The 26,503-nt window shown below is 38.3% G+C and overlaps 1 protein-coding gene across 1 annotated transcript in view; it reads left to right on the top strand.

Annotated features, from left to right (window-relative positions):
• LOC306866083 (zinc finger SWIM domain-containing protein 6) overlaps window positions 1–18,851 on the top strand; it is a 75,314-nt gene extending 56,463 nt beyond the window's left edge. The window contains exons 8-14 of the mRNA XM_079411088.1: window positions 2,646–2,795; window positions 5,374–5,640; window positions 10,218–10,353; window positions 13,343–13,500; window positions 14,757–14,920; window positions 15,012–15,093; window positions 15,991–18,851. Coding sequence (XP_079267214.1) covers window positions 2,646–2,795; window positions 5,374–5,640; window positions 10,218–10,353; window positions 13,343–13,500; window positions 14,757–14,920; window positions 15,012–15,093; window positions 15,991–16,853 — 1,820 coding nt within the window. The 3' untranslated portion in view covers window positions 16,854–18,851. The remainder of the gene's footprint in view (window positions 1–2,645; window positions 2,796–5,373; window positions 5,641–10,217; window positions 10,354–13,342; window positions 13,501–14,756; window positions 14,921–15,011; window positions 15,094–15,990) is intronic.
• The last annotated feature ends 7,652 nt before the right edge of the window (window positions 18,852–26,503 follow it).

Below are 26,503 nucleotides of genomic sequence, written 5' to 3'. Positions count from 1 at the left end.
AAAAAAAAACACAAATAATGTTCACCTTTTATTTGTATTTAGCCTTCATACAAACAAGAAATGTGAAATCACTGTCAAATAAACATCTCAGACTCACCTTATTAATATTAATATCATATAACTTCAAACTATAGGCTAACATACATTACTGGTCAAAAGTTTTTGAACAGTATGATTATTTTTTTTTTTAAGAATTCTCTTCTGCTCACCAAGCCTGCATTTATTTGATCCAAAATACAGCAAAACAGTAACATTTTGAAATATTTTTGCCATTTAAAATAACTGTTTTCTATTTTAAAATGTAATTTATTCCTGTTATTTCAAAGCTGAATTTTTAGCCTCATTACTCTAGTCACATGAGAAATCATTCTAATATTCTGATATACTGCTCAAAAAACATTTATTATAATGTTGAAAACAGCTAAGTAGAATATTTCCAGGTTTCTTTGAGTTGCTGCAGAAAACAAAACAAAAAAATTGAGCAAAAACAAAAGCATGTTGCTTGAGACGGGCTTATTCTTGAAAATGCAATCTGATTCTCTGCCAGCAGGAGGCGCTGTGAGAGCGGTAGAACATGAACGCGACTTTATCAGATCAAATGAAAATGTCATCGAAACTTTTCTGAAGACAGTCGGTTCCTTTCAGAGATAAATTCATATAAAACACCCGCATCGCGTTTTGATTTTGTAGTGCTCATGTTTATTCAACAAATTCAAATGCCACAAATAAATCAATGTATGAGAAACACTGGTAATGTACATCGAAATATCGGAAATGGGTTTAAAAATCATATCACCGTTATTGAAAAAAATTATATTGCAAAACATGTTGATATTGAATTATTGTCCAGCCCTATTGCATAGTATTTCAAAGATTTTAAGGGACACCTGTTATGCCCCTTTTTACGAGATTGTAATATAAACCTCAGGTGTCCCCAGAATGTGTCTGTGAAGTTTCAGCTCCAAATACCCCACAGGTCATTTATTACATCATTTTGAAAATGCCTGTTTTGCATGGAAGCAGAAACACTCTGTTTTTGTGCATGTATCTTTAAATTCAAACGAGCTGCTGTTTTTGTGCATGTCTCTTTAAATGCAAACGAGCTGCTGTTTTTGTGCATGTCTCTTTAAATGCAAACGAGCTGCTGTTTTTGTGCATGTCTGCTTTAAATGCAAACGAGCTGCTCTACGCTGTTAATATGACCCAAACAATAAAATAAAAACAGAAAATCACTCACTGCTCTGAACTGAATAACTTCTGTAGATTTAATAAAAAGACATTTGTTACTTGAATGCTGCGTTTAAATGCTCTAGCGTGAAGTTAAACATGATGGATTGTGTGCAGCTCACTCAGGGCAGGGTCCCTGCTAATACGGCAGTGTCCAACAACAGTCGTGGGTGGGGCTTGTAAAATCTGATGTCACATTTTACGGATTCTGCGAACGGCTCGCAATGAGACACTGCTTATGATTTATGGGAATTAAAACAAGGAGTGGGTGGATTTTTATCCTTATAGGGTGGTTGTGTACACACACTGCCAACACACATTTGTTCAAACAACATTTGAACATTTTTTTTTAGATTGGACAGACCCTCATTGCATTGCCAACTGCCAGTTGTTTTGCCAGATATCATCCACTTTTATTTAAAACAGTGATTTGCAGATGCTTTGATGCTGCAGATCATGTGTCGTATATGTGCAGTTTAAGTCCGACATGTTCTCTCTATAATTTTCCGTCTTTTTTCTGTCATCCGTATCATTATCAGTGCCAAAAAGGCCAAAAAATGGTAGCATTGTTACCCAATTATCTTTTCAGTACTGTGTTCCTGTGCTCGCTGTCTCAGTATCTAATGGCCAGGTAACGGTTTCATGCAGCACTGCTCTTCACTAGAGCTGAATGTCCACTCATGCCCAGCAGGGCTCGGGTCAATTGCATTTAAATGCAAATGACTGCTTGTTGTGGTGAAAGTGCCCACGCATAATTCATATTATTCAAATGAGGCGGCTCTATGGCCCGGTTCTGGGCTTTATGTAAAACACCGGTGCTGTGATTCCACAAGAGACGGATGCTATAGGAAATCACAGTCTCCCACTGTTCACCTCACATAGTCAGACTCTAGATATGGTTTTGTCTTTTGGTAGATTGTGTGCTATTTTTATCACTATGTTATGTATTTGGTTCTTTATTGAATTACATATATTTATAATTTCTCTCTAGTCATCTGCAGTGACTTAAGAATCAACTAGAGTATGACTCGTATTAATAATGACTCACCCTAATAAGCACAATAAATAACTGAAATATTGAGTAAAATTTTGCATTTTTACCTTTTTTTTTTTTTTTTTTTTTTTTTTTTTCAGTGCTTGTCATTACTGAATAAATTTATCTCAAGTTCGTTGCAATGCTTTCTGGAATAATTGCAATTTGCTAGCAATTACAAAGTACCATGTAAAGCAGTGCAGTTTTCTTCTTTTTGGAACAGAATTAGTTAGGGAACATGCCTTTGATGTAGGTTGCCTAGATAGGGAGCGCTCTAGGGTTTGGAACAGAGATTGAAGGCCATTGCTTACATAAATAAGGTCAAAAAGAGTGTTTCTTTGTGTACCATCCAAAAACAAACCATTTAATATTTTTCTCTATCTAGATCTGCTTCATAAAGGGGTGACGTCCATCACTAATCTAGAGGGATGGGTAGGACACCCTTTGGACCCCATTGGAACGCTCTTCAGCACCCTGATGGAAACGGGCCGCGGAGATGAAGATATTTCGCAAGGCGGGTTTCTAGATTTCTCAGGTACAAAGATGTGAGATGCCGCAGCATGATTCATGTTATTTACAGAGTGTTTTTACAAACTAGCTGAAACTGTCAAGTCCTATTAACACCCTGTTAAAGCGTCAGGCGTCTTAAGCATCTTCTGTAATATTTACAGTAAAAACTGTTAATGTAAACATTTATACAGCATATTTCATGCGCCTTGTGCTCCACTTAGGAAAAGCCAGTCTGTAAATCATATGTCGTTTTTGCTTTATCAACAGAATGTCTGTTTGCAACAAGAGTTTCCCGGTTTTTAGACCACCGTAGTAGAATCGATCAACCCTCTCTCGAATTAACCTCACGTATGCTGCTACTTTAGACTGATTAAAAAGATATGGTATATATATTAAGAGTAAAGCATGAGTCTCTTTTATCTGAGCCTAAAAGTCATAACTTTATTCTTCCCTGCTGCATTTTTAATACACTTTTAATTTTAATGTTTTCTGTTCCCATCTCTTATTCATGAGCTTTGATTGGAGAGATGACTGTATCACAATCAGAGAACACTGTGCTGCAATTATACATTATTGTTGCCTTTGGGCTCATGCCCATTCTGATTGGCACCTGAAAGGGTAGGTGTGATCGCCCATCTTCAGCAAGCCCACTCAAGATGGAGACCGTAGAGCCACAAGTCTAGTGTTCATGCAAACTCCTATCAACGTTTCAACCCTTTAATGAATTTATACCTGATTAGGAGTCTTATGGTCCAAAACGGATTTTGATGAGGATAGGATCTTGCATGATACCGGATGCCTGTGGACTATGTAGGAGCTGTAACTTTGCCCAACATATCCCTATGTAGCCGTCAAAAATCTCCCAGCTTCGTGTCTAGGGCTTCCTGTTAGGTTCAGTTAGTTAAAGAGTAGACAAGGCTCTCCTTAAGCCAAAGCACTGGCTTTTATTTCTCTCTTGCTGTGGTTGGCTTTGAACTTAGTTTATTAGGGAAGGAGAAAGAAAGAGATTTGGTGGTGGTAGTGCAGACTAAAAGAAGGTGTGAAGCCTCAAGCTTCCCTCTTTGCGCTCATTTTTGATTAGGACATTAAATCCTCCCGGAGCCAGCCGCACGGGTCCAAAGAGGCATCATTAAAACATTATGATGCTTCTCATTATTAGCCCCAAATGAGTCGCCAATGGTATTAATTTGTAACCGAGAACATGGAGCTCTGGATTCACTTTGCTGTTAAAATGGTAACGACATGAACGATCAGAAATCCAGGGTTTTTTGGGGGGGGTTTGATGTATTTTTTTTATACATGACCCGTTTGCTGTTTTTCAAGGTTTTAAGGGAGGGGTTTGCACAAAAGTCCTTTTATAAAGCTTGTTTTAATCTTAGCTTATCTTTAGGCCTTCATGCATAACACATTTCATTTTGGCCCAGTGTTTGCATGGTGGAATCTCAATTTTAGAAACCAGAGGGAATGAATCATTACTACCAATTAAAAACCTGGAATTGGTGCTGAGGGATCAATGATGTCCAGTCAATCAGATGGGTAGATTCCTGACTCCCTAGGACCAAATCCAAAGGATTGGTTCCTCATGGCCAATCAAAATGCTGTTTTTAGTGCTGAGGGCTCAACCTCTCAGCCAATCAAAAGTCTGGTTGGGGAGTCAATCTTTAGCACCATATCTAGCCTTTTCAATCGACTACTGTGCAACCAATTAAAAAGCTGTATTTGGTCCTTAGGGATTGGCCTCTTAGCAAATTAAAAGGTTGAATTTGGTGTTAATCAAACGGCTCAATTTGGTCTTGAGGAACTGCCTCCTCAGCAACAAATCCGCTTTTTGATTGCACACACAGGTTCTGTTCCTCACACCCAATAAGAAGACTGGATTCGGTGCCGAAGGATCGACGCCAATTATATAGCTGGATTTGGTACTAAGGATAAGTTTCTCAAAGCCAATCAAAAGACTGGTTTAGGCATCAATCCTTAGCACCATATTTGGCCTTTTAATTGGCCGAGATGTTGAGCCTTCGGCACTAAATACAGCCTTTTGATTGGTTAAGGGGCTAATCCTCGGCACAAATACCAATACCAATCAACTCCAGTGCAGCCAATTAAAAAGCTGGATTTGATGCCGAGTTGGTGGGAAGGCTTGCGTGGCTCAGAGCTGCATGTCGGAGTTGGCGGCCATGTAGCTGGAGATCAGTGAAGAGTGAAGAGCATGGGCTCAGCCTGTCTGTCTTTCTGTCTGTCTCGCTCTCTCTTAGTTACTAAATACAGCCTGGGCCTCGTCATATACAATAGAATTTCGCACCATCTCACAGATATGAATGTGATGCATGAACAATCCAATGCATTTGCGAGTCCAGGGTACAGTGTATTACCTCAGTCACTCAGGAGCCTAATTGAGCATGCCTTGCCTTATGCCCTATCAGGCTGAGCTGCTTCATTAGACCAGGCAGAGTCCAGGCAGAGTTCCTCTCTGGTGCCTCATTATACGACAAGACCTGTCTAAGAACCAGTGCCTGAGAGGAAGGTCTCACTACGGTGGTTAACTCCGGAGGTGTCACCACCTCCCGGTTTCTTACGTTCTTTCTGTTTCTCACCCTCTGCAGCCAGCACAATGAGCTCGAGCAAGCACAGCGAGCTGCACTTGTTTCCGTCCACGCGCCGCTTCCTGGAGGAGGGTGAGTCATATCTGGCCCTGGCGGTGGAAACGGCCCTGATGGGACTGGGTCAGCAAAGAATCATGCCCGATGGACTGTACGCCCAAGAGAAGGTGTGCCGCAACGAGGAGCACCTCATCGCCAAGCTGCAGGAAGTTGACCTGGACGACACCCTGGTCAAGATCTTCCGCAAGCAAGCTGTCTTCCTGTTAGAGGGTAAGTCTTGGTGATTTACAGTGCGAGGGAATGACGGCTATGCTGTTTGTTTTTTATTAACTGAGGCTGAAAGCAATAGCCTGGGGCAGCAATTTGGACATAGCTAACAATTCTGTAATGGGTGCATCTGATTTCCTCATGCGTCAGCTTAATATCTAGCCAAATAGTTTGTGAAGCATGTCTTTAAAAGTCTGCTCCAGAACAGCACATACTATATACCAAGGGTGTCCAATTCTGCTCTCTGAGGACTACCTTCATGCAGTTTAGCTAAAACCTGTTCCAACACACTTGATTGAATGTTCCTAGTAATCTTGAAGACATTGATTATCTGGTTCAGTTGTTGTAGCAGAAGGTGATGCTCTGGAAGTTGGTACTGTAATAAGCATGAAAAATACAGTTACATTTAATGTATTTCTTACTAAACAAAGATTATGTTAAACTATCTAGGGATCACAACATTGTGGAGGCCTCCCCTGCAAAATTTGCCGCCATGATGTTGAAATTATCTTAGCAAATTTACTTGTATTTGCTAATCCACTGCTAATGTTTCAGAATCATTTCTAGGGCATTGGTAGGGTGTTCTGGGTGTTTGCTAGTCAGTTGCAAAGGTAGGGCCTTGTTAAATGGTCACTTACTTCGCAAGGCCCAAGTAACCACTAAGAATACCTTAGCAACTAACCTAGAACAGTCTAGCAAACGATTCAGAAACTTAAGAAATTCATGAGCTGGGAAAGTTGTGAAGCTACCAAACTTCAACATCATGGTGGTGTGTTTTGCAGGGGCAAGAACCATGCTTATTTTCTTCAGAAAACCTAGTTGTTTTCCTCTTTTAACAAAGTTTCAGACTCCATTAAGTTGAATTTCCCTCAGAGCAGTGTTCAGCATGCGCAAAGGCGCTCAGTGGTGGACGAGGCTGTTTGTTTCACTCGCGGCTGGTGTTGGGAGTAAAATGAAACTGTCTTTGCCTACAGAGCTGCCTCTGATCGCCACTGGGTTGTTTTGAAAGAATGAAGAGAACTGATAAACTGGCCCCGCTGTGTGGATTCCTCCACCCAGCATATGCCAAGAGTGTGACGGGGGCACAATAAACAGGAAGGCACGCATTCTATTGGATACAGGGTTTGAGGGAGTTCTGGCCAAATGTGAAAATCCATCAAAACAACAAGAGCGTTCTCACACTGAGACACATCCAGAGCACGCCACCCCCTTCCAGCACACGCTGTAATAGAGTTAGCATGCTCAGCTGTTGTGTGTGTTTGTGTGTTTTCAGTTAGTATCTTCAGCAAGATGTGGCTGTAGCTCTGTTGCACGCCTAGTGAGCTGCCTTGCCGTCAGCTGGCTACATAAGCAGATGCTTACTAAGGTTCAGTTGAACAGAGGTTGACCAAACACTTTATATATACCAAGACGGTTTACTGATATTACTATGAATGTGAACATGTTCAATGCGCAAAACTGCAGAATATGTCCTATATTCTAATTAAAAGAGCCAATATAATTGACCCTTCTCAAAGACCTGCCCCCCTTTGTTACTGTTGCTATGTCCGACAAGCCATGGCGCTCTCACGCCACACATCATGTTCTCACGCAGTGAAAAATACATCGCGAAATAAAGAGGACACTGACAACATGCTGACAGACAAAACAAAGCAGGTCACTTTTGGTATAAAAGTCTCATCTTTCACATTTTGAATTTTTTTTTTTTTAAATTAATTCAAACAATACAAAGATGTTTTGTGGATCTTTAATGTGTTGTGACAGATTGCTGTAATGCCTCAGTTTAAGCAGCACATGAACCAATCATCTCTTCCTCTTTACTAGTTATAGCGTTATCCCTGATAGCACACATAAATCTCAGAGACGTCTATTTGATGTCTGCATTTACGTCTGCAAGACGTATTTTTTAGGGTGTTTGCTCATCTGCAATACATCTATAGGACGTTTCCTTTTAAAGATGTCAAATAGACGTCTATTAGATGTCTATAAGATGTTTATGATTTAGAATGGATGTAAAACTGACATCTAAAAAAATCTGTAAGACGTTTGTAGACAGCAGATGCTTTCCAGATCAAGAGATGTTTAACAGACATCTTGCAGACGTACGTGTTCTATTTGAGATATAAACATGAATGAACATCAGAAGGTATCTTTATTCATCCATGGAAAGATGTCAATACACACCATTTTTCAAGTTCAAGTCCACCAGTGTTAATCTACTCTCCTGTCTGGTTTGTTTGTCGGGCAAAAATGGCAGATTTGGCGTTATGATCGGACAGATCACCTGTCAATCAAACTCCCTGCGACGGGTCAATTGGTTTAAAGTCATCGCATCACTGCAGTTGCCATTAGAGGCCACCCTAAGCTTTACCATCCTGAAATATACAATGTTTGAACGTAAAAAACAACATTTATTGGTCAGATTTTATGGCCAATTTGAAATATGTTGTTTAAATGTGACTTGAAATTTCAGTATTTCCACATTCATGTATATAAAAGTTGGTCTTGCATGCCAAAAAAGCAGACTTTCCTTGAAAGGGACTGTAGTTTGACATTAGCATGATGCTAAGCTAACAGCTTGAAGCGCTAATAAGTATAAAATACATACATAGTACATAGTAGTTTTGTGTGCTATACTTTTTAGTAATTAAATACATAGTCATTTAAATTTATTTTTCGCTCAAAGCTTATCACAAGGCATTCTGGGAAGTATACATGCAGTGCTGTGTTTATAATTTAGCCAAAACAAGGGATGTTATGAAGCAGCATGATTACGCTTTGCAAAGAAGGCAATCCCAGAATGCTTTGCAACAAACTCTGTGGAGATTGTGTATCCTTGATGACTAATTAGTCAAGATAGATGTTGATTATGCGTATACTTTAATATTTAGTTATACTACTATATAATATTGTTTAATATTTGTGTGTAATATGTATTTTTATGCCTACCAGAGTTAGCTTAGCAGTATGCTGCTAACTAGTCAAGTCTAGTCGAGTGCTATTTGTGAGTTTCTGCCTATGCAGAGCATCACACATGAGGTTTTATTTTGGTTAAGATGCTCCTAGGTAGCTGGTAGCACGTATGCCTCTTATGAATGTTTATTTTGGTTAGTTTGTCGGTGTCTGTTTGTATGTCCAGTGCCGTGTGTATTTGTGAAGTGGCTTGTGGTCGCTGTGCTCTCAGTCGAAAATAATCTAATGACAGGGAAAGCTAAGCTCTCACATATGGCTTCTATCATTGCAGTTTATATTGTAGGCAAGTGTGAAAAGGCCTGCATGCTTTAAAGTGGGTGTGTGGTTCTCATCAGGTTTGAGGATGAGGAGGGGGTGGGTCTGTAAAACGATCTGTAAGCACGATGCAGCACTCGCCCCGGAAACACCACGGCCCACTTTTTGTGCGTTTTGCCTGGAAATGGATAACATTACTTGCTGCTTTTCAGAGAAGATGTTATCCATGTTCACTCTTGACCTACAGTACGACCAGTCTATGATGTTGGAGAGAAACCGATGGTGATACGCTTACAATACCATGGCGGCGTTTAAAGCAGAATGCAAATACTGTTAAAGTGATGGCAGCACCACAGTACTTTATGTGGTTTTTGATGTGTCATGTGGAAGGGGATCTTGGGTGTGTGTGCATCACTGTGTGGTTAAACATGAACCCCGAAGGCGTTTCTTTCTCACAAACACACTCTTACACCCTGTTTGTACTTACAAATCTGTGCATTTCTAACCACATCTCACACCTTCAGAAGGGCATGTGCTGTATCTTCTAAAGGTGTACGATAGCTTTATTCAAATCATTGTTCACACTTTTGCATTTTCAAACATTTTCAAACATTTCACAGAAGTGTTACATCTAAATAAATTGAGCACTGGTACGTATGAATGGAAGTTAATAACTCTGTTCATTTTAATCAGTGATTCCTAAACTGGGGAGTTGATGAGTTGATTCAAAGCTAATAATTATATAAATTTATAAATGTGTCAAATTAAATTAAATCAGTCATTTTAAATCATAATGAACTACATAGCCTACCCTGGAGAACCAAAAATTATTTAAGACATATTATCTTAAATCTGCAAAGCCAGAAATTAAATAATAGAAAAATAATGCAATGCAAATTTGCACTGAAATTAGAAATGCAATGATCTAAATAATCTGTTATTTGTTGAGTACCATATATTTTTTTGGCTCATACAGTGTGATATAATGACAATTTGGAGCTTAAAGGGGAAAAAAACACCTCAGTTTTATTCAAAAGCCCAAACTGAGCAAAAGTATGCAATTTGGTGCAGTTTTTAAAGGCCTTTTACTTGTTAAAAAACTAAAAGCTATCAGTCAGATGACAGAAGGCATGTAGTAGACTGTGTGCAACAAGTTGTTCAGCAAAGTTTGATCATGTTGATTAATTTAGAGGCCTTGCGTTTTAAAAAGGATAAAGTAGGCTTTTTAGGGTTAAAATATCTGATATGTAAATGTAAAAATTGGCTGACAAAAAAGTTTGTGAATCCTTAAGTAAATGCAATTGTTCCTGTATGTTTTTGTGTGCATGAACGTGTGTGTTTTTCTCTTGCAGGTGGACCCTACAGTGGTTTGGGAGAGCTCATCTATAGAGAGAGCGTTCCGATGCACACGTTTGCCAAGTATCTCTTCACATGCCTCCTACCTCACGATGCCGAACTGGCGTACAAAATTGCACTGAGAGCAATGCGGTGAGTTTCCACAGGCCGCACGGGCGACATACTACTGCCAAAACCATCACGTTCACCTACAGTGATGAACACGCCCACGGCTGTGGCTTATTTTCCCCTCGCGTCTCTTGTTTTTACTGTCTTTACTCACCCTGAGAAGGCACGGTTATGTCTTCGCTGATTCTCAGATGTGTGTGTGTGTGTGTAGGGCGTGAGGTTATCTGGGGCACCGTTTAATCAAAAGGCGCCTTTTGCTTGGAAAACTGCTAAATAATTCATGGCCACTGAAAATGAGTTTTTGAAAAAGTGTGAATAATAAATATGTGTCGTTGAGTCTAATTTGGGCTGCAGAGGTAACGCAGAGCACTCCTTTCACCCCACACTCCCCCTCGACTCCTCAAGCGCGTTTGTGGCCGTTTGTGTATGCGCACTTGTACAAACCCTGTGTTAGCAACAATTTTACATTATCAGCAGCAGTTATTCATGCGCCTTTACAAAACCTGTTTAATGCATATTTTGAATATTTAAATAAGGTCTTTGTCAGCATATACATACACACACAACTCATTCATGAAACACAAGCAGAAAGAAAATCGTTCTTTCAACTATTCTTGAGTAAATTGACAATTTCAAAGCAGCAATTTAAGCTTAGTTTTACAAATGATTAACACTGAAATGAGTTTAATTTTCACATTCGCTTCAGTATATGTTTCCATCCAAGTTGCAAATTTAATATATGCACAAAATTAAAATATTGCAAAAATGTATGTATTTGTTTCGAAGCAACGACATATATTTGGTTTTACGAAATAAGAAGCAAAACTGATTTCGGTGTTAATTCATAAAACTAAGTGAAAATTGTAGCCTTGAAACAACAAATATGTAAATTAATGCAAATGTACGTAATTTACCCAAAAATTACACACAAAAATGTACGTTTCCAAGTAATGCATGTTTCCGTTCAAATTTATATATTCGTTTCAAAGAAACAATTGGTTTAGTTCTACGAATTATCAAAGAAATCACTTCTGCTTGTTTTTATATAAATTGTTGCATTCATCTAAGTATAGATGTTTCCATCCAAGTTGCAAATTTAATTTAAACACAGTTTGCGTAGATTGACACTCATTTCAAAGCGACGTGTTTAGTTTTGCGAATCAACACAAATCCGTTTTGCTTGTTCTTATTCAAATTGTCACATTCACTTAAATATAGTTGTTTCCGTCTAGGTTGCCAATTTAATATATGCGCAAAATTGAAATTTTGCATAAATTGATGTACTCGCGTATTTCAAAGCAACAGTTTGTTTAGTTTTACGAATTAACACCGAAAGCAGTCTTGCTTATGATGTCAATTGGTGCATTCACTCGAGCATTATGTTTCCAACCAAGTTGCAAAGTTAATCTGCGCAAAATTGGGATATCATAAAAAACTATTTGCGATAAAGTAACACTTCCATCCCATGTGTTCAAGCAAACTATGCTGTCATTTTCAGCCAAACTGGTGCAAAGTAGAAATTAAAGTGAGACCTGAGCATGACATGACCTGATGAAAACTAGCTGTGAACGTTTTTGCAAGAATGATTCTATGAACGATTTACACTGAAATGTTTGTGTTTCTTAAATGATTGCCGATGTGCAACAGAAATTCTTAAACTGTGTCCTAAATAGGTGCGATGCAATAATAATCAATGCAATGTTCCATCCACACTGAAAGCGAAAATGTTGCGCAGCGCAATCACAGCCAGTCCGAACATATTTAATGTTTAATATGCAGTTAAGCGCAGTGGACTCGTGAGATTTCACTGTGAACATCAGTGTTATCTTTGATCGTATGTTGCTTTATGGCTGGTTCTGGCAAGGTTTCCAACTTCAGGCTGGTCCAACAGATTTATATCGACATCTTGTCACAGATTTCCTCTCATATGTTTTATTAATTTTCCTTTTTTGACCAACCCACACAAAAAAAATCCAAATCTGTATGGTATTGTATTATATTTTGATTGGATTGTGTTTACCAGGGGATTTGCAGCTCAGGATACACGTATAAAGTCAAACAAAGATCCACCTAAATTTAGGCAGCGCAGGAGCTTCGGGCTCAGTATTGACGTTCTCTATAAAAAGACCGTGGCCTCCAAATAACTGCTCTCCGTGGCATTGGCTCAGACGAGGGCTGATCTCCTCATAATACAATTCCCTTTGTAGATGGCTTGGTAATTAGCTCCATGCCAGGACACGATGCTTTGACATATTTGCACTGCACTGGAGACAAAGGATGAAATCCTGCTCTGACATGAATATGCGTGATCAGATGGATGATTTTTTGTTGCATATGATCGGAAAGCCAAGGTAGCCTCAGAAAGCCATTAGAGATGCCCAACATGCAACTAACAGCCAATTTACAAGATCATATTTGACATATGCGCATAATGAGGATGTCAATTTTGTAAGTGCACAGCAAAAATGCTCTTATTCATGTCACGATTCAAACAGGGTCGAATCCAGTCAGATGCGCCTGTTAGCCTCGTTGTAGTATTTCAGAAGTACAGTGAGTGTCCAGACAAACAGGATGGTCAGTAATGGGGTGTGTGTAAAGGCCGCGGGCCGCCTCCAGGCTCATGTTAGCTGGCTAAAACAATACAACAAAACCTCTGTTTGAGAACGACACACTGTCCTTTCCCAGAGGAAACTTCTACTGTGGTTCTAGAGCAGGTGAAATATTTAGTATTGTCCTGTGATACTGTATTTTATTATTTACATCCTTAAATCAGTCCTTTCTTGTGAGTTAATAACAACAAAAACAAGTTTTTAATAATAATAACTGTAGGAAAGGAAGTCTCGCCTTTTCGTGCACATTAGTTGGACCAGCCTGAAAAATACAGTTTGTACGCTAAAAAAAAGCAACATTTACTTATAGCACTGTCATGTGTTATTGATGAGTGACTGTACTCCTCCACAGGATGTGGTTTGGAACTCTGGTGTTAATCTGTATGTCTTTTTTTTGTTCGCAGGTTACCAGTGTTGGAATCCACGGCTCCTTCGGGCGACATGTCCCGGCCTCACCATATAGTATCAGTCGTCCCCAATCGTTACCCACGATGGTTCACCCTCAGCCACATCGAGTCCCAGCAGTGCGAGCTGGCCTCCACCATGCTCACTGCAGCCAAAGGTTAGTGCGTCGCATTCGCCAGCACGTCCATCACTCACATGCAGGCTGCAATTACCCTGACAACAGCGCTGTTTGCTTAATGGCTGGCCTGCGCACCACATTTCCGCTAGCAGACGGCAAAACAACGAGCCCTGGCTGTAAAATCAAATCTGCATTCGTCTCCTCGGTTTGGAGGAACGAGACGCTTGGAGAAGTTGCAAATTCACAGCACTATTTTTAAGATCTAATCGCACCGCAGTGCAGAGAAGCTGAAATCAGAGGAAATCAACATGCTGGTGATAAATAGAAATCCTGTCCCAGAACTGAGCGTTTGAAGGTTTTCTCAGCATCTTGCATCACGCCGGGCGTCTGGCACTAGTGCTGACTCACGGCTCATTATGCAGCTGTGTGTGTGTGTGTGTGTGCGCGCACGTGTGCATGTGTGATGCAGTGCTGTAGACAGGAAAGGTTTCTGAGCACCTGATGTTTCTCCAAGGTCACTGGTGACTGTTTGCAGTGTTTACAAAAATGGCCAGTCATGTCAAATTTCCATCACTTGTGTGAATCCGTTTATATCCCATGAAATATTTACAAAATATTAAACATTCTCTGTCCTCCCTTGTCTTTTTAGTAGAGATGGAAATGAGGACCTGAGTAGTCAATGTTTGATCAACTTTAATTAAATGATAGTAATTAAATTAATTATATTAACATTAAATATTTGTATACTGACAATAACATTTAATCATGAATGCATAAATATTATATTTATGTGTTATTTATTAACATATATATATATATATATATATATATATATATATATATATATATATATATATATATATATATATATATATATATATATATATATATACATTTATAAATAATATTTATAAATTGCTTATGTTGTGTAATATATATGTTATATATATTATACTGTGTGTGTGCGTGTGCGCATGTATGTATGTATGTGTATATATATATATATATATATATATATATATATATATATATATATATATATATATATATATATATATATATATATAGTTTTCAGATAAATTTTAAATATGAATTTACTATTATTTAAAATGTTTTGCATCAAAAATTTATACATATAAAATATATAAAACTCTTTCTCTATACTTTTTTGGTCACTGCATAATTTGCACATTTCCATGTGTTATATTTCATAGTTTGAATAGCTTTACCATGTAGAAATCATTCGTACAGATGTTCGCTTCTTAACACACGTTGTTTTCCTGTGTTGTTTGTAGGTGATGCTCGAAGGTTAGAGACAGTATTAGAGTCCATACAGAAGAACATTCACTCCTCCTCTCATATCTTCAAACTGGCGCAGGATGCCTTTAAGATAGCGACGCTCATGGACAGTCTGCCGGACATCACTCTGCTGAAGGTCTCCCTGGAGCTGGGTCTTCAGGTATCCACTTCTTCATCCATCAGCACACTGTGATCTCTACTTTAACTGTTTTTACCCATTTCCTTGCGTTTTCTTTTCTGATAAATCGCAGGTAATGCGTATGACGCTTTCAACGCTCAACTGGCGGCGGCGAGAGATGGTACGATGGCTAGTCACATGTGCCACAGAAGTTGGTAAGTTTGAGCCTTCAGCTTTCACTGTAAGCAGATTTTGGCCATTACCACGGTATGATAGCGAAACTGGGTTGATTAACCTAATAAACAGTCATGAGTGACTTGTTGCTTGTGTAAAATTGCAGCAATTGATTTAAAAATACAATAAATAATTCAGCTTATTAATGATCAAATAAAATGTTTTTCTAAGCTTTTTCTATCATCAGGTCTTTACTGGTTTCAAAAAAAGCCAGTCTAGGCTGCACCTTACAGTGATTTTAACACGTTGTGGTAGTGAAGCAAAGTAAAATCATCATAATACATAACCATGAGTGATTTTATTTCTTTTACAAAATTTTACAAATTGCATTTTGATTAAAAAAAAATACTGTTCAAGAGTTATTCAGTTTATTAATAGTAAAATAATATATTTTAACGATTTAAATTAAACAGTAAAATAATAATCATTGCATAGCCATTGAAAAAATTATAATAAAATTAAAAAATGATAATGGATGCATTAATATTAATTTTATAAATTTAATATGAATAAAAAGTATTATAAAAATCTATAAATATTATATATACGTAAAAATATTATATATATGTATATGTATATATATGTATGTATAATTAATTAAAAATATTAATACACTATTAATTAAATTAATAAATAAATTATATATAAAATATTTAAATTGTAATTATTTCAATTAAACAATAAAATTATTTTAAAACTGTAAATAATTACTTAATTATATTTTACTCAATGTCATATTACGTTTTGATGAAATATGAAGACTTTTATGTGCTCTGACAAATTGAGCACAGCAGGAACATGTATAAAGAAAGTAAATGGGGGACAGTCTTGTTTTACGGAAGTTGAGTGACATTCTGCTCCCTCGTGTGTGTCTGCAGGGGTCTATGCACTGGACAGCATCATGCAGAGCTGGTTCACCCTCTTCACGCCCACCGAGGCTACGAGCATCGTGGCCACCACGGTCATGTCCAACAGCACCATCGTCCGGCTGCACCTCGACTGCCATCAGCAGGAGAACCTGGCGAGCAGCGCGCGGACGTTAGCCCTGCAGTGCGCCATGAAGGACCCTCAGAACTGCGCGCTGTCGGCCCTCACGCTCTGCGAGAAGGACCACATCGCCTTCGAGACGGCCTACCAGATCGTGCTGGACGCGGCCACCACGGGCATGAGCTACACACAGCTGTTCACCATCGCGCGCTACATGGAGCACCGCGGCTACCCCATGCGCGCGTACAAACTGGCCACACTTGCGATGGCGCATTTGAACCTGAGCTACAACCAGGACACGCATCCCGCCATCAACGACGTGCTTTGGGCTTGTGCGCTCAGCCACTCGCTGGGAAAGAACGAGCTCGCCGCCATCATCCCGCTGGTGGTGAAGAGCGTCAAGTGTGCCACAGTGCTTTCGGACATATTGCGACGTTGCACGCTGACCACGCCTGGCATGGTGGCGCTGCACAGCCGCAGGAACTCTGGGAAGTTGATGTCATTGGACAAAGCCCCTCTAAGACAGCTTTTGGACGCTACGATCGGGGCCTACATCAACACAACGCACTCGCGGCTCACGCACATCAGCCCACGGCACTACAGCGAGTTCATCGAGTTCCTCAGCAAAGCCAGAGAGACTTTCCTCATGGCACACGACGGACACATTCAGTTCACGCAGTTCATAGACAACCTGAAACAGATATACAAAGGCAAAAAGAAACTCATGATGCTCGTGCGCGAGCGCTTCGGCTAGTCCGCCTTTGTATGCTTTCTAAGTCAAAACAAAAAAAAGAAACGACAAAAACAATACGAACCACACCGGTATTATGTGTATAGACTTACGTTTGCGCAAAAAAAAATGAAAAAAAAGTGGAACGTTGTCATGTTGTGGACGTTTGTGTGTTTCCCCTTTATTTGTGTGAAAGCGTGTGAGAGTATGTCACGACGTTTCGGTTTACACTGAGTATATGTTGTCCAGTGGCGAAAGTCCACACAGCACTCCAGATCTCTCTGTTAAACATTCACAGCCTCAAAGTGAAAGAAATATGGCTTTAAACCAAACAACACCTCCATCCTAAGTGACAAGTACCTCGTACGGCTTCAGCTTTACTCCTTCCTGAACCAGTCACACATTACCAGTGTACTAACGAATTGTTAGAAATGAGAAAAACAAAAACACGTCTCCATTTTTTGATTTTCCTTTTCAGTTCACCAGGCTAATTGCGTGGGTTTGCAGTGCTGTTTCGTCCAAAAGCATGTCTCACACACACGCTCTTCAACCCCATTGTGCTTGCGCTTGTGGAAACTTAGCGACTGTCGACATACATCTCAGGGATTCTCTTTGAAAAAAAAAAAGGAAAAAAAAAGAAGAAAAAAATGGTCATGAAAGAATGAGAGCATTTTATTGTACTGTATATATGATAGTATATGTCTGAATATTGAAAAAATGTATACGTTAACTAATTTATAAAAAGAATATTCTATGTAATGCAAAATACTTGAAGCTGCAGTACCTTGGTTTGAAACTAAACATATCAGAGGGACTAAAAGCGAGCCTCGGGCTGTGTTCGGAACGGAAGGCTAGCGCGCTGCTTACTGCGAAACAGGCATTATTCCACAATTAACGTTTCACGTGATTTCATGACGTTGCATGTTTAATTCAGTTCATCTTGGAAATGAAACTAGGTGTTTTTCACATTTAATCCAATTTAAAGCGCATTGCATTGCACAGTGTCCATACTACACACTGCAGCCGCAGAAGCAGTACATTAGCGTGTTATTCCGAACACAGCCGTGCTGTCGGGGCTGGAATCGGGCAGTGAACCTGTGTGCTGGGTATCTATGCAGAGCCACCTCCGATGCACGATCCGAGCGGTACGGGATGCGTTGGCGTAGACCCGACCGCGCAGGGCACCAGTGGTTTGGACGGACACCCAGTGAACCAGAGCAGCAAGCCTTAGCATTAAGAATTGGGAATGCAAGAAACGCAGGCCCACGTGCCTCAAAAAACGCCTAGAAATGTAGATCCAACAGTATCGATGTTAACGCAAACATGCCGAGCGATTGGCCTGACGCTCTTGTTTCTTTCCACAATAATCGAGTCACGACGAAGCTCCATTTTTATGCACAATAACATGTACATGCCTATCTGCTGACATCTTAACTTTGTGCAAGACAGAAAGTTGCTGTGTAGGTCTGACTGTTCAAACGTTTTTAAAACGCTTTTTTTGTTCTTTTTGTACGTTTCTTATTTTTTATTTTTTTTTGTCGTTCCTATAGGATTCCTCAACGAAACGAAAACAGCCTTCTTTCTTGCCTTGTCTTAACGCTTTAAAATAACCAAACTGGAGTTCTAACTACCAAACTTGTTCGTTACAAATGAAAGCCAACCGACTTTGGTTACAACTTTACTGTCTTTAAATTTAGCTGAATGGTTCTGTGTTCTGTGCTTTAAAAAGCAGTTCTCCTCTGTTTTTGGTGCAAAAACATTGTCGAGTGTCCCCTTCCTTAGAGGTATGTCTGTAGCTCTTTCTTTTTTTGTTTGTTTAGGAACAGAAATATCATATTTCTCCATTTTATTTATTATGAAAGGTAAACGATTGTACTTCTTCACCCGTGTCAACATTCTCATGAAGTTGAATTTAAGATTTGATACACCGATATCAATTTATTTATGTAACTAAATCACTGTTTTATAAACTTGTTAATGATTCAACATTTTTGTTTTAATTAAAATTAGTTTTTTGAGAGGAAGCAAATCATCGAGTCATTTGTGTGCACAACACTCACTTTTTCCATGACTGATTTTCATAGAATGTTTAGGATATAGACAAATAATAATGAGAACATTTTCCATTTCATCTGTTTTTTTAATGTATAATATATTGAATATATTATAATTTTAAAATTTACATTATAATTTCTGATGCATTTCTTAGACTCGGATCATTTTGCTTGTATTTTTCACCAAATTTATAATGCATTCTGGAATTTAGAACAAGAAATAATTGTGCTGATTGCATTTTAGAAAATCCTACACATTGGGAATCTGCTTAAAATGGTAGCAGCTCACTAGATTTGGAACAAATGGTTAATGTAAATAGGAAAATGTTCTCAGTTTTAAGTAAAAGTCTTAAACTATCATTATGGGTTATCCAGCAATCCCTCCTTTGTCTTGTGCTTCTGAGTTTGATTAGCTTTAGGATTTACAGTTTAGTCATTTCCAGATGCCAGTTCTACAAAGACATGTCCCTCTTGTCTAAACTAACAGGAAGTGGACAAACGGGCTGCAGTGGAAGATTATGACACTCGAGTTGCTCCTTCACACTTGGAGCGGAACGATAAGATTGACCACAGTTCCTCAAAAACTGATCCTCTCTCACACTCTCGATTGCTTTTAATGGCAAACTTCCAGGAATTACCAGCCAAGAGCTTAAAACCATTGAGATGTCAAGAACATGAATGACTGAACGATGTTAAATACTCATTCTCACACTGATAAGGTGGGCAACTTCACACTGTGTAAATTTCATTTGTTGTAAATCACCCCCCCCCCCCCACAACCCAGAATGTGATCCCGGGGCCCCTCCTGGAGATTTGCTTAGGGCCCCCCATAACCTAAATGCCCCTGGATAAGGCGCAGTCACTTTTACCATTGTTTTGTGAATTTTTGTGAGCAAAATGCCGTGTGGGTTTTGAAATGCCAGCCAGGAGCTCGAAGCTCTTTTGCCATTCGTTCATCACTATTTTATACGTAATTCAATGGTAATGTTATATCATAAATGCGTATATTTAAAAAACAGCTACGTTTAAATTAATATTAAGTGACATACCTTTTATACACAATATTGTCTGTTTTTGCACTATTCAACCAATGAAAATAGTTCCAAACAGAGTCAATGATTCTTCGTTTTTGAACATTCTTGTGCTTCGTTTCTGATTGAATCAGCAGTTTTGAACAAATCGGTTGAATGAATGAATCAATGACTCACTTATGCATATGGAATAGTGGCTTGCTGCCACATACTTGCAGTTTTAGTGTCACATTTAGAGTATCATTTCATTTTCTCCCAATATTTCATATTATATTCAACATACTGAACCAGTTAATCCTACAAAGGTGACTACATTAGTGATACAGAAATGACCTCCCTACTTGAATAAAGTTACCGTTTAATGAAAGCACCACAGTTTACATTCTGTAGCTGCACAATAGTATATTAATTACATTATTTCAAAAGAGGAAAAAATCACTCTCTCTGCCCCTTTTAACTTGAAACTGAGAAATTAATGTTTTAAAAGAATGCATATGGATTCTTTTCCACGTTTGCTTTAGGCTGCAAAAACCGCAGAGTTTTGCCGTTTTTCCACCTCTCTTCATCAGCAGAACAGACAGATGGGACGAAGACCCATGACCAATGCTTTTCACTCTCATTTTGTTACTGAGAGCACAGATGCACAGTCAATCCAAGATGGAGCACTTTGCCCAGACCATCAGCCCCTTAGTACATTTGGAGGAACAAACTGTAATAGCCTCAGCCATAATTCCCATGAAGCATTTTCAGGCCTGTGAGGAGATCTGTTCCTGCCAAAGCGGTGTGGAACAGAAGGCCGGGGGGTTCGGGGGGAGATATCCAAGTGCTTGAGTGACAAATTCAAGCTTTTCTGTGACTTCAGGCCTGGCACAACACACCACTGACCACAGACACAGGATGAGGCTCTTCAGAAGACCCATGCACTAAAAACTAGCACTGACATTAATGTTTGCTTATATTTACAGTGCAATATTAAACTACTTTATGGTTTAAAATAGTATGTGAAACAGCGGCTTATCACAGATGCTTGGCAACCAATCGCTCCCTCTTATTCACATGCTTTAGTACAGTAACAGAAACTCGTTTCAATATTTGAGGGTAAAAAAAAAAAATTCAGTGAATCAGTTTAATGCCTAGCTTTTTAGTCCAAAAAATCCATGCAGGAAAAACTTGAGATTACCGTACACTCTATAGGAGGATAGAGATGTTATGTAAACAGGTTGCGTTCTGTGTTTGTCCAATCATTGACACAACACCGTAAAAAATGCAAATGCGGACGTTAACCCAGAGTTTTATGCAGATTCAGTATATGAATATTAAGTGTCAACCCCAGCTAAATTATGAGCAGTGTGAAACATAAAATAAAACAACCCTGCACTTTTAAAAGGTAATCTCCCGGTTTCACAAACAAGGCTTAAGCCTAGTCCTAGACTAAAATGTAAGTCTGAGCTGTTTCAACTGAAATAAACTTGCACTGACTGATCTTAAAATATATCAGTGCCTTTGTTTTGTCTCAAGATGCACCCCAGTAATGTTATTTCTAAGCATGTTTATAAAAGTTACTTAAATGTCCTAATTGAACTATGGCCTAATCCTGGTTTAGTCTAAGCCCTGTCTGTGAAACCGGGCCAATGTGTTAAATTGTTGTCACTTAACTTAACCATGTTGCTTGAATAATTCAGTGGCATCTAGTTAGCATGTCAGAAATATGATAATTTCTGAGCGTTTCTCGTTTATTTAGTATTTTTAATGCAGTTTTGTTTTGCTTCACTGTAAACTACAAATAGCATGCAAAACTTTATGCAATATTGAAATGTTTTAAAGATAAGTATGCAAATAAAAGTTTAAGTATGTTCTCCAAATGTTGAATATTTAACTGCGCAATATTATTTTATTTATATTTACTTTATTTTTTATTCAGTTCTGCATAATGGACCTTTTGACCATTTGATCAAATAAGTAGTGAAGATTTTACAAATTTACATCTGATATCACATCTGGTTTATTAATCAAACTGAGAGCATTGCATTATGGGATTTGGCCCTGACACACGGTGGTCTGGTTGTTTACTTCACATTTGAACAAATGTATTAGGTCATCTGGGTATTCCATGCATGCAGAAGATCCACATATAAAAATTGCATGAGGAATAAGCCATTCTGAGCATATACCCACTGATATTTTTACATTTTTTAAAAATGCATGCAGCTATAAAGCATTAAACGGGTTCCTTTTAAACCTTTCATTGCTCATGAGACATTTGTGAAATTTCCTTTTCTCCAACTCATCGACCAGTGCTCTGAACGGCCGGATAAAGAGATACGGTATCTATTGTAACGGCAGCAGAGCGCTGTACACTTCCTCCTTGGGCGGAAACGCTGGTTGTAAATGTCGTCTGTTGACATGTGTTGCTAACACAGGCATTTAGTGCTGGGCAGTGGTCAACTTTGGTCCTTTATCACAAGACAACCAGACCCAAACACCCTACAATTACTGCAGAGCCAGCCGGGCCGGACAGAACCCCTCGCAGCCTCAACAGGAAGCAGAATCGCTGAAACAATGAACGACTGCAGCCAGGAACACCACAACCTCCTGCTCTCACAGACACACATCCACAGAAAACTCTCAAAATGCCTCCAAGGTCACATTAAATGTCTCTTAATATACTGGATAAAATATTAAACTTACTTTTTTATTTCAATATCACAATTAAATTGACATATAAGTGAATTGTAAATCACTTTGATTTGAGAAGATGTTTAAATTTTTATAAAAGACAGCATCCAAGTTGTTTATTCATTTAGTTGTTTCAAATAAAACTTTTCTTGGGAATATTGTTTGAGCTGATAATCCATATATAGGTTTGTCCTGGAATCCTGTTAGTCTTCAGTAAAATCCCTTTAACAAACTAAAGCCTCAGTGACATCACTGCCCAGGAAGTGACATAATTTTGGAGGGGAAACAACAGTACTAATAAGTAAGTGATATTTTGTGGTGTTACTTCTTTTGTGTATACTCTATCCTGTTTAATCAAACTACACAAAGTTAACTTTATGGTTATGTTTAGCCGTGTATTTCCATAATTTCCTTGCATCATTTTTGTAAACAATCGAGTTCTAATAAATAAGGTTTAAGTGTCTGAGACTGACCAGAACATATAGAACTGCTTTCTGTAGATTACCAGCATATTTATATTTTAAAATACAAGGGGAAGGAATTCATCTACTGATCTCAGTTTGGTATAAGAACTGTTGTATTCCAGAATAAGGCAAAGACTCAAGGTTTTATATTGTTGGAGCTTTACCAGCTGGCTGGATACCTCCAGTGTTGTGCTTTGACAAGAATATGGAAGGGAGATGGAAGGAAACATTTTTTGGAAATGTTCCTCGAGTGAGGTTTGAGAAGATATCCAGAAGGAATCCAGGGGTGAAAAGTAGTACAGTTCTTCCTTCAGGCCATTGATGTTTTCTGGAGACTGTTCATAAGATCATATCTGACTAGTGTAGGCATTTGTTCCAAAAAAAAACGAAATGGTTGTTTGTTATTCATATATGTTTTTGTTTTTTACTTATTTATTTTATTTTAAAAAATTTATTTCATTTAATTAACCCATGAAATGAATAATAGGTTTTTGAGTCGCTTTTTATCCATTCACCATCCAATTAATTCCTGATGGAATAAACAAAAGCCCCGGTTAACGTTAAAAGTGTACCTCAGGGAAAAAAGCACAATGATTTTAAAAAAGTGTATGATATAAGTGAGGGCGTCAAACTTTACTTTAACTGCAGAAATGAGCTGGTAAATGCCATTGGTCATAATGTGGGAGCAACAGAACGCACTGACCAATCAATACGCTTCACATTTTACCCAGTCGCCACTGTTTGCTCTTTTGGAAAAAAGTATTTCCATATGAGGGCTTTGAAGGCCACCTTTTGAACTTTCACATTCTCAAGATTTTCAGATCTCACTTTTCAATTATGCATGCTTTAACCTTTCATGCTCTCCTGTGCAAATCAGTGTCAGTTCTCTGTGATCTGTTTCTTTCACAATCTGAGGGCTTTAAAACTAATCATTGCGTTAAATAATGCTTGATTTAGACAATGTGGACCAGACCACATCTGGCCCGGTTATCAATCATGAGTGGGCCTAGAATACACAGAGCGTAATGTGATCAAACCTGAACCTCTGACAGACAGAAAATATGCGTTGGTGTTTGTGTGTAATCTGTTGAGGGGATAATGTTGTATTTTACCACACTGTCACGGTAAAAGCATGTTGGTGCTCTAAGCATCACAGTCACATGCAGAAATCCTGTTGGCTGAATACACCAGATGTATGCGGAAGGCAGATAGGGTCAAAGAAATTTAACAGAACATTTAAAAATGTCAACATGCACTGTTTGTCCACATTAACGTTACAACATACATAGCAGCCAATGAGATTTCTGTATTTGAGACTATATATTCATATGGGTCATAATGGAACATTTACGTGTTTATTCCTAAAAGTGTTGGTATGCTGGTATGCAGACATCAGGCGCTATATTTTTTCATAAGAGATAATGCATTGGTGCGCTGTGTGTGATGTCAATCTTATGTCATGATTTGTCAGGTCCTTTTTGTTAAGTTTAATGTTTTTTCTCAGGTAGAAAAGTCTTCATTTGCATTGTAACATTAATTAATTTACTCTGGCGCAGTAGATATCAATAAAGCAATGCTGCAATATCTTAAAGAAAGGATTAATGTGTAGGTAAATCTACACATATTATACATTCTAATATGACCAGAATGTGTGTGTTGAGAAACACATTCAAATTTGTTGTCTAAACACGATAAAACTCATCTTTACAGGTAGGCTACTAAAGAAATGTGGCGAAAACTGATACCCTAAAATGACCAGAATGTGCATGTCTACAAAAACAAAAGGAACAAGTTAAAAATTGTGGCGTTAACAACAGTACATTTTGACAAGAACAAATTTCACATGAGTTTTGACCTCGTCTACCTTCCATAGACACATTATATTACTATGTGTGGTTGGAAAGTTAAATGCATACTGATTTGGAAACATATTGATCTGAATTGATAGATAGTGAGTTTTAAGGTTTGTTTATTTATATAAAGATACATGCATCTGCACTGACTCCAGATATTGTGTGGATTTGTCTCTTTAATAGAAACCCCTAATATTACGCTACACTACATCATGAAAACACCCCAAAGCGTTTCAAGCTAATCATATTAACACACATATTAATAATTCCTGCTGAATGTGTGTATGTGTATGTGAGTGTGTTACAGCAGGATTTTGTAGAGTAGCGTCTTCTTATGACACACTAAGATAAACCACTGGATTTTCGCAGGCCGCGGGAGGTGTGTGGGGGCCGTGCGGGATTAAATTAGGCACACAGGGGCTTATGGGAACCGAAGGACAGCGCAGGCAGTGATACCACACAGCTCACCTGAGCGAGTGTGTCCTTGAGAGATAGGAGTCCGTAATCCCTATGCCTCCGCTGGGAACGCCGGGAATGGGCCGTGAATTCATGCATCAGGCTTAAGGTCACACTCGCTCACTCCAGTCATTCTGGATTTGCTGTATGTATGTGCACCTACATGCACAAGTGAAGTGAGTAAATAGTTAGTTATGCTGATGTTAGTCTGCATGTTCAACAACAACAACAACAAAAAAATGCCATTTCTAATCTGATTGACTAACTTCTAGGATATGGGCGAAACCAAAGTTTCCCATGTTAATAGCATCCAATCTTTGAAAGATACTCAAAGTTTTGTTTAAGGCACAAGTTCCCTAGTTATTCATGAGCAGATATCTGTTTGCAAAGTTATTTTTGTAAAATAACTTTTGGACTAAAAGAAATTCTAATAATTCTTCAGTAGTTTCTTTATTTTCATTGTAGTATAATCAATTTCCTATTTTTATTTTTCCCTGCAATCAATGTATAAAAAAAGGAATGATAAACTTAAAATCTCTTAAATTCTTAAAATGATTGACAAAACTATAATTGCATTAATTGTTGTCTATGAAGTTTTTATATGTCCCTGCTGAGGAAGACAATTAATTGGTATTTTTTTATTGTGCTGTAATTCAGGGTTATGAATGTTAACTAAAAAAATTTTTTAAGATAGTTTAAATATCTAAATAAAATATATAGGCTAATTATAAAATGTATAATATATATAAAATATAATATGTATTATATAAAAAAGAAAATGACTAAAATGTAATGAAAATAGAAAATGTTTCTATGTAGTTGCTATACTAAAAAATTGAAATCTCAAGCATAAAAACTATATAGACATCGTCACGGTGCACACACGAGGATGATACAAGAACACGCAGACAAGGAGTAAACTCAAATGAACAGCCTTTAACGTAGACATCAAGACAGACAGACAGACAGACAGACAGACAGACAGACAGACAGACAGACAGACAGACAGACAGACAGACAGACAGGAACACCGGGGAGTAACGAGTAGACCAGACGAAAACAAACTGAACAGACAGGACTATAAATACACAGGATAATCATAGAGGATGAGACAAACACAGCTGGATAAGAATTAACTAA

Source organism: Barbus barbus (genome assembly GCF_936440315.1).
Source record: "Barbus barbus genome assembly, chromosome: 47".
NCBI classification, from domain to species: Eukaryota; Metazoa; Chordata; class Actinopteri; order Cypriniformes; family Cyprinidae; genus Barbus; species Barbus barbus.
This window is presented reverse-complemented; position numbering and strand designations above follow the sequence as displayed.